The sequence below is a fragment of the Cyprinus carpio genome, chromosome B11, assembly GCF_018340385.1.
Source record: "Cyprinus carpio isolate SPL01 chromosome B11, ASM1834038v1, whole genome shotgun sequence".
NCBI lineage: Eukaryota > Metazoa > Chordata > Actinopteri > Cypriniformes > Cyprinidae > Cyprinus > Cyprinus carpio.
The window spans coordinates 21,484,242-21,496,621 of record NC_056607.1 but is presented as its reverse complement, the minus strand read 5'-3'; the positions used below and the strand labels follow the sequence as shown (position 1 = coordinate 21,496,621).

Sequence of the window (12,380 nt, the reverse complement as noted above, 5' to 3'; positions counted from 1 at the left end):
CATAAAACATGTTGAGTTGCACATTACTTCTCTCTATATGCATCTTCACACAGTCAAGTTAAAGCTGCATGCACTGTGATCGAAAGTGTTAATGATTTAATATTTAAAACATTAATTTCATAACATTAATTCTGCAAGCTGTGTACAGTAAATGCATATGTGATGCTTTGTGCAGCCTTAAACAGTATAAATCCGCCTTTTCGTGTAATATAAATCACTTCAGATGCAGCTCCTGTGCAGTGCAGTGAGTTAAAACATAATCTGTATTTTTAATGGAATATTTAATATAATTAGCGCCGTATTTTGGTCACTCTCTGGCCAAATGCATGCTTACGCAATAATAGATTTGTCAGACACTGCACAGTCGCGACGCGACCCGCCGGGATTCTAGAACGCATCGTTCTAATTTGGTCGCGTCGCGTTGAGAGAAGACGGGCTGTAAGAGGAATATGTTTTGCCTTTTACTGCCCTAAAGAGAGACCAGTGACGTAGAGAATCCCAAAAACTCGCGGAAAGTGTGGAGAAAAACAGGCTGCAGTCTATGCGGCGCGCTCATCTCCAATGGAAATGCGAGGTCACACTCAAACTCTTCGTATTCGCTTCCATGAAGCGCTTTATGTCCTTTATATGCTGTTTTATGTCAGTCGTTTAGCTTGTGCTGCTGCGGAAGTGTCGGACAAAACTGAAGTTTGGAACAAAACTCAACTTCTCGAACTGTACAGTAAGTGCAATCGGCCTGCGCGACGTATCTTTCTTTATAATGAAACGATAGTTTGCTCGATGGCATGAGCGCCTGGGTTTGGTCAGGATCAAAAGTTTGTCGTGTAGATTAAGAGTGCTGTGATTTGCAGATTGCATTAGTATGTAGAGCGCATAGTCCAGCTGTTCTCTGTGAAAGACTGGCCGTAGCGTGTCATTCCTCATCTGGGATCACCCTGCAAAGACTATTATTTTAGTCTCAAACGGGAGAGTAAGTTAAATGTGGCTGGTAATGTGTTTTAAAGACTTACGTAACTGCTGTCCTTGTCTTAGTGAAAGTCTACTTCTCACAAACAAACCGATAGGCGGCTGCTCATCACATGATACAACAGAGAAGCAGTTTGGACAAAACTTTAAAAAGTAGACTTTAAGCTAAACTTAAGGATATTTTCATTGCAGGTTTGTTTTTTACAGGCCTATACCTCAAAGACCTGGACACAAATAGGTTTTTGAACACATGTTGACCTTTGGGACAACATAACCCAGACAGAATATGTTTGTCACAATGAAATCTGAATTCATCTGGTAAATGTAACTGGTTAAACTATTATGACATGAACCAACTCATGAAAATGCAAAACTGTGACAAGAAACAACAACCTAAGATATCACATTATTGATTTGGCCACCAATTTTATTGATTAATTAATGTTGTGACAACCTGCCCCGGTATAAATGAACATGCACAGTAACCCTTTGTAAATAACACAGTAATACAATTCAAATACAAAACCACTGCTAGAAAAACTTTCTTGAAATAAAAAATACAAAAAGAAAAGGGAGTATAAATTGACATAATCTTTTGTAAATAACACAGTTCAACTTTCTTGTTCAACATCTTTTCTTATTATAGGTAGCCTTGGCTTAATATAGTGTTGTTTTATAATTTATATAACATTTAAAATACAAAACCACTACTAGTAAATACGTTTTTGAAATAAAAATGAAAAAGACATTAAAAAAATCTATCTATCTATCTATCTATCTATCTATCTATCTATCTATCTATCTATCTATCTATCTATCTATCTGTTTTTCTGTCTGTTTGTCCATACACTTTAAATAGACTGAAAGACTGAAGGGTTATATTCCATATCTTTGCTTTACAATCAATGAACGTTCAGTGCATTGTTAATCATGTTTTTGTAAATTGCCATGTTGTCCACATTTCTCTTCAAGCCTAAAACTGAGCAAATCTTGCAGACAATACAGTATACTGCATGACTTCTCCTCTAATAAATGGAATTTCACAAGTATGACCCCTGCTGAAGGACACAGTGGGTTTCTGAAGTTTGTCCAACAGCCTGATTCGTTACAGTCCCACAGCATTTGCATTTACATTCATGCATCTGGCAGATGCTTTAATCCAAAGTGACTAGCATTGCATTCCAGGTATGCATTTATCATAATGTGCGTTACTTGGGAACCAGCATTGTGTGTCACCCCGCTGGTTCTAAACAGGGTCAGCTGAGGTCACCACATACATAAACACACACCTACACCCTCACTCAGACCGATAATAACACGTCCTACATGTTATTTAATTAATAACTGTTAAGGAGTTTATTGAGGCAAAAGTCACACTTAATGGTTAATAGTGAGACTTGGTCCTCAAACTAGAGAGTGTGTTTATATATACACACACATATACAGGCTATATAAAAATAGAAAAAAGGTCAAGAAAACGCTAGGACATGTTTGCCTCATTAAAGTGTTTTAGGATAGGGCTCCAAATTTGAAAGAATAATTCAGGCTTCTGTCTGTGAATCGAATCTTTTCTATTTCAAGATTGTGTGAGGGAGTAAGCTGCTTTAGTAACATATTTGAAAACATTGCAGATCAAAAATGTGCCATAGTATTCACCCTATTCAATATCTTAACTTATTCTTCCCATTCCCAGCATAAGCGAAATAGAAATATCACTACCGGACAAGAAAATCCTATACTTCCAAGTCTTTCAAGCTCTCGGATAATGCATAGCTTCCCTTTGAAGTTTGACGATACCCTGTGTGTTCGACTGTTTGAGAAAATCTTTGTCTTCACCCTGTATCTTCAATTACTCTTTCGTGTCAACGCCCACAAAAGACCCTCAGCCCTGACGGCTCTGAGAACTCTGAAATATTAAGCCCCATTCTGTGGAGGTGAAACTGGAGATACCCGCTGTATCTTTCTATCTGTTCGCTGCATAATCAGACCTGTCTGATACCTCAGTGCCTCTGAATGCCTTCGAATCTCCAATATCACTGGCCTTTATAATCTAACATGGCTGTGCATGTAAATGGCTATATAATACTCCTAAAGAAAGGCTTTTCCCACTGGTCAAAAACCCCAGGGCCTTACATCTCCCAAGTGTATTTGATACGACAAGAAAATATGCCTTAGCTTGACCAATTCAAAAATTGCCATGTATGATGTTGTTGTGCATCTGTGTTTGTGTAACTCAGGTAAAGGCGTTTTCCGGTTGGAGAGCGTATCGCGGAAGCTTTGCCTCTCAGCAGACTCGTCCGGTCTGTCTCTGACCAGCTGTGAGCCCCCGTCTGCCGCCCTGCTTTGGAAATGGGTGTCCCGGCACCGTCTCTACAATCTGGGCACCAATCGATGTCTAGGGATCAACGCGACCAAGTCGCTGCAGCCTGACGTGGGCATCTTTGAGTGTGACGTTTCCCTCCCATCCATGTGGTGGCGCTGTGGGGGCAGCATGTTGTATGGAGCGATGAATAATAAGTTAGCGGTGGTGGACTCTAAAGTGGTGGTGAAGAGGGTCGCTCTGCATCAGTGGAGGATTTACGGGGCGGCCGGTGAAGGGCCATGCGCTTACCCATATGAAGGCAAGATGTCTTCAAACACATTTTTTATAAAATCTAGTATCAGTGACATATACAATAAATCAAAGTAAAAATCGAGTTTAAAAGCCGGTCACATTGAGAACAGATGATAATGTTCTGTTTTTTTGTAAGTGTGCCTGCCGCTTTAAATGTTTGAGTTTTTAAAAATCAGGCAGCTTCTGATTGGCTGTCGGTATTTTTAAAGTTGGGGACACTGGGGGTAGTAGTCACACTTTTTCCCTACAAAAAGGCATATGAACATTTCCAGCATTATTAATGTTGACTTTACATTTAATGGTAATCCATTTGCCATTAACAAGTAGTATTTTAAGGTACATTTTAACAGTAAAAAACCCATAAAAACACAAAACAATTCATAAAAAAAGTGACACATAAAAAATACACTTTTTTGGACAGTAAATGTTTAACAAATGGGTTAACATCTAGCCCCAATAAAATGACTACTTTTCCCAAACTGACATTTATTAAAGATGAGAAATAGTGATATGTAAGTGTGTATCCAGTTATTAAAACACATAATACATTTTAGGACTTACTGACGTTTACCAGGGGTCATCTCTATGATATATCATTTCCTGTTTTGTTTAGTTTTTTCCTGAATTCTTCGGCTTATGTGTCACACCACATTACTTCAAATATAAAGTTGCCTAAACCAAACTGCAGTCAACCTGCTGTCTAAATATTGGTATTGACGACTGAAATCACATTTTGGTTGACTACTATAACCTGTTGCATTGAGTGGATTGTTTGATGAGGTTTATTTGATGTGGCTGCAGTCATACAGCTTCTGTTTGTTTTCTTGATGTTGACAGACATCCACACGTTACAAGGAAACTCCCATGGCATGACCTGCTCCATACCCTTCAAATACAACAATAAATGGTTCTGGGATTGTACCTCTGAGGGCAGAGAGGACCGTCACCTCTGGTGTGCCACTACTAACCACTATGATCAGGATGAGAAATGGGGCTTCTGCCCCAGTCCAGGTAAAATCACAGATTAAGTAAATGAAATATATACTTTTCTATACACTACCATTCTGTTTAGCAAGGTCTGAAGATCAAAAGTGACAGTATTTCTATTTTAAATAAATGGTGTTTTTAAAACTTTCTAATCATCTAAGTATTATGAAAAAATGTTTTACAATTTCCACACAAAAAAAGGCAGCAAAACTCTTTTCAACATTGACAGTAAAAAGAAATGTTTCTTTAGCAAATCATCATATCAGAATGATTTCGGCAGGATCATGTGACACTGAAGACTGCAGTTTTTACTGTATTATTAATCAAATAAATGCAGCCTTGGTGAAACTTCTTTTAAAAACATTTTTTTAAAAATAAAGAAAATTTTGTACAGTAGTGAATACTGAGTATATACAAACTAACTAAAGGAACCAAACAGAGCCTATCCATGTGTGTTATTTCCAGTGTCAGGCTGCAATGAATTCTGGGAGGGCCATCCGGAGCTGAATGCCTGTTATCAGTTTAACTTGTACTCCATCCTCACCTGGAGTCAAGCTCTTACTTCCTGTCAAGCACAGGGTGGGAGTCTTCTGTCCATCACACAGTCCAGCGAACAAAGCTATATTAAAGGTATACACATGCTCAAATGTTTGTGCAAAAAGGTACTTTGAAATCATTTCTTTGTGTTTCTTTGCTGACATGATGCTAACACTGGTTTAGTGCTGGTCTAACTAGATAACCATAACAGCCATTGTTTATATATATATATATATATATATATATATATATATATATATATATATATATATATATATATATATATATATGACCCTGAACCACAAAACTAGTCTTAAGTGTCAATTTTTCGAAATTGAGATTTATACATCATATAAAAGCTTTCCATTGATGTATGGTTTATTAGGATAGGTCAGTATTTGGCCGAGATACAACTATTTGAAAATCTAGAATCTGAGGGTGCAAAAAAAAAAATCAAAATATTGAAAAAATCTCCTTTGAAGTTGTCCAAATAAATCCTTAGCAAAGCGTATTACTAATCAAAAATTACGTTTTTATGTATTTATGGTAGGAAATTTACTAAATATCTTCATGGAACATGATCTTTACTTAATATCCTAATGATTTTTGGCATAAAAGAAAAATCGATAAATTTGACCCATACAATGTTTGTTTTGGCTATTGCTACAAATATACACCAGCGACTTAAGACTTAAGAGGTTTTGTGCTCCAGGGTCACATATGTGTGTGTATCAGTAAGGAGAGTACATTAACATTGGTGGACTTGAAAAACTGTGTGTATTAACATCTTTCCACGGTTGAAATAAGATACCTTCTGATGTTCATTCATGTTTACTTCATGCTATAACTAGTAAAGAGGGAGAGACAATCGATTCATGTGCCAACTGAAATCAGGCGCTACAGCAATCTGTCACACATTAAAAAGCCACAAAACCGTATTTTTAAAAAAAAAATTCCTAAAAAAAATGGCAAAATTAGAAAGCTGAGACTTTGTTCCATAGCAAAAGTAACCTGCTCTGTCTAGTCTGTTGGTGCGTGGTCAGTTCTCTCTTTGCTCTGCGATGTGTTTTTCTCTGTGTGAGAACAGCGTAGTAACAGATGTAGTAACAGTAACTAAGGGGGGGGGGCAGGTCTTTGTGAAGGGTACTGACTAGCTACAGAAAGGACAAAAAAGTAGCCCATGTGACTCTAACACTATATACTCACTCTTCTGAAGCTATAAGATGCATTTAATAGTCATATGGACACCTTTTATGGTGCTTTTGGACCATCCACTATTACTGTATGGAAAAGAGAAGCTCATACTGTACATTCTTCCTAATGTTCCATGTTGTGTTTCATGGAATGTTTCATTGATGTGTCATTGTTGTTACTGTGTTCCACCAGAAAGACTCTCAGATATGGGTGTGATGGTCTGGATTGGATTAAACCATCTCAGTCAACACGGGGGATGGCAGTGGTCTGATGAATCTCCTTTGGCTCTCGTCAGTTACACCGCAGGTACAGTTGGCTTATGATATTAGGTTGAAGAGTTGTTCTTCATGGCTAGTATTACCTATTATATTATAAATAGTTCACCCAAAAATAACAGTTCTGTCATCATTGAGTGAATTTACATGGAGGTAAGCCAACAGTGTGTGTGGTCCTGTAAACGCGTTAAAGCGTTTTCCTTAAGGTAATAAACATCTATTCTAAAAGCATAAATCAATAACTTACTTTCTTCTGTTAAACACACAAAAAATATAAATGTGGGTAACCAAAAAGTTGGTGGTAGCCATTGGTTTGGTTACCAACATTCTTCAAAAGATCTTCTTCAGAAGAAGGAAACGCATACAGGTTTGGAACAACACGAGAAGGAGTAAATGTTGACAGAATTGTCATTTTTAGGTGAACTCTCCCTTTAAATACCCTATTCAGTGTTCATCTTCCTGTCCAGATCTGACCTCCACACCGGTGCAGGAGAACCAGCAGTGTGGGGTGTTTAACTCCACGCAGGGTTCCTGGCAGAGTCTGTCCTGTGAGTCAGCCTTGCCTTACATCTGCAAAAAAGCCACCGAATACAGCCGGAATGCCGAGCCGCTTGGTAAATACATGAGTGATCTGACTGCTCATGCATCTTTCCCATTCATTAATCCAGCTTTTTTGTCCGTCCATTCATCCGTTTCTAATAGCTCTTTGTCTTTTCCTCTAACATGTCTGACTTTTCCCAGACTCTCCATCCACCTTGTTTTCTCAAGTTTGGTCTAGTTTAAGCTTTAGCCCCAGCATGTAACAGCCAGTATCACGTAAAATGTGTTTACATTTTCCAGAGCACATTATTGAAGGAAAGAGTCCGCTGTCTGATACAGAGTAGTGACTATTGTTTCCATGATGGTTAGTGTTGACTGTGAAGAGAAAAATGAGGGCGTGTCCTGAGTTTTGCTCAAAAGCACAACAGCTGTGTCTCATCTAGAGTTTGACCTCCTGGCCCTGGCTGTCAAAAACACACAAACACACAGATTCTCAAAGTGTGTTTGTAAATATGGAAAGGTAGGGGTCATCAGCAACAATATAAAATGACTAGGATTGGCTTGAGATTATAAAGTTGGCTTGATTGAAATCAATACCTCTTTTATATATATATATATATATATATATATATATATATATATATATATATATATATATACACACACACACACACACACACACACACACACACACACACAGTGGTGTGAAAAAGTTTTTGCCCCCGCCCTTTTTTTTCTGCATATTTGTCACACTTGAATGATTCAGATCATCAGTGCTAATTACACAAAGATAACAGATAAAATAAAAAAATAAAAAATGAAATAATTAAATAATTAATTAATTTAAAAAAGCAAAAAATACTGCAAACCTGCCTGGCCGTACGTGAAAAAGTAATTGCCTAATAACTTGTAGTGCCATCCTTTGTAACAACAACTGCAATCAAGCATTTGCGATAATTGGCAATGAGTCTTTCACATCGCTGTGGAAGAATTTTTGCCCATTCTTCTTTGCAGAATTGTTTCAATTCAGCCACATTGGAGGGTTTTCGAGCATGAATGGACTGTTTAAGGTCATACCACAGTATCTCAATCGGATTTAAGTCCGGACTTTGACTTGGTCACTCCAAAACCTTAATTTAGTTTTTCTTGAGCCATTCAGAGGTGGACTTGCTGGTGTGTTTGGGATCATTGTCCTGCTGCAGAACCCAAGTGTGCTTGAGCTTGAGGTCACAAACTGATGGCTGAACATTCTCCTTCAGGGTTTTCTGACAGAGTGCAGAATTCATGCTTCCATCAGTTATGGCAAGACGCAGCCCCAGACCATCACACTACCACCACCATGTTTGACTGCTGGTATGATGTTCTTTTTATGAAATCCAGTGTTGGTTTTACATCAGATGTAATGGGACACACACCTTCCAAAAAGTTCAACTTTTGTCTCATCAGTCCACAGAATATTTGCCCCAAAATCTTGGGGATAATCAAAATATTTTTTAGAAAATGTGAGACGAGCCTCTGTGTTATTTTTGGTCAGTAGTGGCTTTCGTCTTGGACCTCTCCCATGGAGCCGTTTTTGCCCATTCTTTTTCTTATTGTTGAATCATGAACACTGACCTTAACTGAGGCAAGTGAGGCCTGCAGTTCTTTAGATGTTGTTCTGGGTTCTTTTATGACCTCCCTGATGAGTCATCGTTGTGCTCTTGGAGTAATTTAAAGGCTGGCCACTACTGGCAAGGTCACTACTGTTCCAAGTTTTATCCATTTGTGGATAATGGCTCTGACCATGGTTCGCTGGAGTCCCAAAGCTTTATAAATGGCTTTATAACCCTTTCCAGACTGATACATGTCAACTATTTTGTTTCTTATCTGTTCTTGAATTTCTTTAGATCGGGGCATGATGTGTTGCTTTTTAAGCATGCTTCACTTTGTCAGACAGGTTCTGTTTAAGTGATTTCTTGATTCAACAGGTCTGGCAGTTATCAGTCCTGGGTGGGGCTAGTGAAGTTTATCTCCACTTTCTAAAATAATGTGGTTAATTACAGCTCTTTCATGATTTAACTGGAGGGGGCAATTAATTTTTCACGCAGGGCCAGGCATGTTTGGACAGCTTTTTTCCATTAATAAATGAAATCATCATTTAAAATCTGCATTTTGTATTTACTTGAATTATCTTTGTGTAATATTAAAATTAGTTTGATGATCTAAATCTTTTTAGTTAAAAAAGTTTAAAATAAATAAATAAAAAAAGATTAATAAACATTTACAAATTGACTCAGTTTAAATCCAACATCCAATAATATAATATAATATAATATAATATAATATAATATAATATAATATAATATAATATAATATAATATAAAAAAACACCCTCACCACACATATAAGAGAAAGTATAAATATATAGTATAAAAGTATAAAAAGAGAAAAAAAACACTATCAACAAACAACCAAAAATTTGTCACTTCAATTTGTACCTTTCATCTTTCCAGTAGGTGTCATTAGGAGTTATTTATAGCATATCAGCGCTAGTATCAGGAGAACAGAGTCGATCTAACAAAGGTTTCAAGGTCTTATGGAAAGAACAGTAGCCTGTTCCTGTTCTAACTGTAGTATTTATTTTTAAATCTATTGTTAAATCTTCTCTCTGTCTGTTTGTTTACAAGATAACTGGCAGTATAAGGAGACGATTTGTCCTGGTGGTTGGTTGGACCATAATGGGTTTTGTTACCGGTACCTGGATGAGAAGTCGAGCTGGGACGGCTCTTCTAGCGCATGCAAAGCTCTTCAAGCAGAGCTGGTCAGTGTCCACTCCCTCTGCCAGCAAGAACTACTACTGAAACTGCTGTCCAATGGTTGGTACTGGATTGAAATACAATTTTTTTCACTTTATAGTGTCATTTTTTAAGTTATGTGTTGGTTGTGTCAGGATCCGACTCTAAGGTGTGGATCGGCTTGCATAAGGAGGACAAACTTTCATCAGTCCAGTGGTCAGACGGCTCTTCAGTCACATTCACATCCTGGTACTCTCAGGAGCCTTCCCATAACCATGGCGACAAACGAATCTGCGTTACCGCAGACCGGAAGGTGAGATCAGAGGTCAAAGGTCAGATTAATGTCATAGGACGGCAGTCATAAACCGAGCATACAGTTTGTGGTCAGAGAGGACTCACGTGTCCAGAATCAGACAGCAGCTGTGTGCAAGCTGAAATGGCAAGATCTGATTTCAGAGACAGTCACTACATGAAAGCTTTATCCTTTGTAATCAGATGCACAGTCACCAGTTAGTCATAGCAGTAAACCAGCGGTCTAGGCATCCACCGGGTCACATGACAGATCTGACCCTTTCTTCCGTTCTTGATGAAGGACTCTTTGTGTGTGTGTTTTAGGACAGCAGATGGCAGTTTGAGGACTGTGAAGAGCAGCATGCTGCAATCTGTAAGACCTCGGGTCTCGTTCCACAGCATCCTACTGGAGAATGGGATGAAGGATGTCCAGAGGTGAGAGTGTACTTTAACACACATAATCATGAGGTTAAATGAACTTAGAAGCCAGAGGATGGTCTTGTTGAAGGAAAATAGGAAAGTAACAAAAGAAATCAAAGATTAAAATGTCATTTTTGCTTATGTTTTGCTGGCAAATATGACTATTTTTGTAGAAAATCAATTGAAATAAACCTGAAATCAAATAAAATATAAATACATTAGTTGAAAAAAAAAAAAAAATTAAATGCATTGTTAACTAAGTTGAATCATTAAAATCACTCAAATAAAACAGAGATAATATTAAATTAAAGTTATATTTCATTATAAGCAAGAACAAAACATATTAAAAGAACTAATAAAAATCACAAAAGCACATAACAAAATGACAAAAAATTCAAATTAAATATAAAAATAAAGAATACTATAATGATATATAAATAATACTAAAATAAACTTCACATATTAATCATTCTTTTGCTTTGGATCTTTTCAGTGATTCATTCACCACATAGGCTAGCTGAATTGTGGTTTAAATATTTTTATTATTAGAAATGTTAACAGATAGTCACTTGTAATTACACTTTTTTTAAATACAAACATATATAACTTACATTTTAACAAATAAACATCCACCCCCCGCCCCACCCAAAGACTTGACCCATAAGTGCTATCCAGTGGTAGAAGTAGGTACTGAAGGCATAATAAACATATTAATCACAAGTTTGTAAAAAGGAGATAAAAGGGGACCACATTTTTTCAAATAACACAATCTTGTCTATTAGGGTATACCTGATTCTTTCCAAATGTAGTGTACTCGTCAACTCTGTCAGCCACAATTTAAGAGTTAGAACCTCTTTTTCTTCCAAAACAAAAGGATAAGTTTTTTTGGCAGAGATCAGCCCATATGAAACAAACTGTTGTTGTACCCGTGTAAGTCTCAAAAATTCTTCTGAAACTCCAAATATAATTAATATAGGATCTGGTTCAACAGGAATGTCCAATGTATCTGAAAAAACTTGGAATATGTTGTTCCAAAAACTCTGTAATTTGGGACACAAGACATAGCTATGAGACAGGCTGGAATCTAAAAACTGACATTTGTCACACAGTGGAGACAGGCTAGCTGAATTGGTTAGTGACTCACTCTGAATCATTCAAACAGTTCATTCAGTTCACTTTATAAAAGAGAAAAGGCAATGAATAAAGTGGAATACTTACCTAGAATTTATTAGCTTAGTTAATAGAAACTTAATTAGCTACATTTTGGAGTGGGTAGCCCAGCATTATCTGCACCTATCATTATTTTATTTAAAATAAAACCACCACACTAATGTGATTTAAGTTCAATTTTCAAAATAAAAACATAGCAAGAACAAAGAAAAAAAAAAAAGAAAGAAAACAAAATTTGCCAGAAGATGTCGTTCAAAATACATTGCATGATAATGATAAAAAAAAACCCCAGACAAGAAGAAAAGAAATCCAGTACCAAATAGCTTTTTCCCATCTCATTACCAGCATTCTCGTTTCATCTGTTTTCCTGCATTTCTGATTGCTTGTGCTTGAGATGGTCTTTGTGTGGGGTGAGGAGGGTGGACTGAGGATGGAGCGACCGTCAGCGAGGGTGAGAGCGGGTCACGGCCTGAGAACAACAGACTGATTCAGATCTGTTCTGTAGCTCAGTTTCTGCTTTTACTGCCTATGAAAAAGGACGACTGCAAGAAGGATGAATGTGATGAATATGGCCAAACAGAGAAATGGCACTTTTCAGAGATGCACGCGTGC

At 37.2% G+C, this 12,380-nt stretch overlaps 1 protein-coding gene across 1 annotated transcript in view; it reads left to right on the top strand.

The window, feature by feature from the left end:
• The first annotated feature begins 329 nt into the window (after positions 1 to 329).
• The window catches only part of pla2r1 (phospholipase A2 receptor 1), a 31,303-nt gene continuing 19,252 nt past the window's right edge, over positions 330 to 12,380 (top strand). Inside the window, exons 1-9 of the mRNA XM_042734560.1 lie at positions 330 to 721; positions 3,204 to 3,587; positions 4,418 to 4,591; positions 5,033 to 5,197; positions 6,491 to 6,604; positions 7,041 to 7,187; positions 9,780 to 9,968; positions 10,043 to 10,200; positions 10,503 to 10,613. Coding sequence (XP_042590494.1) covers positions 562 to 721; positions 3,204 to 3,587; positions 4,418 to 4,591; positions 5,033 to 5,197; positions 6,491 to 6,604; positions 7,041 to 7,187; positions 9,780 to 9,968; positions 10,043 to 10,200; positions 10,503 to 10,613 — 1,602 coding nt within the window. The 5' untranslated portion in view covers positions 330 to 561. The remainder of the gene's footprint in view (positions 722 to 3,203; positions 3,588 to 4,417; positions 4,592 to 5,032; positions 5,198 to 6,490; positions 6,605 to 7,040; positions 7,188 to 9,779; positions 9,969 to 10,042; positions 10,201 to 10,502; positions 10,614 to 12,380) is intronic.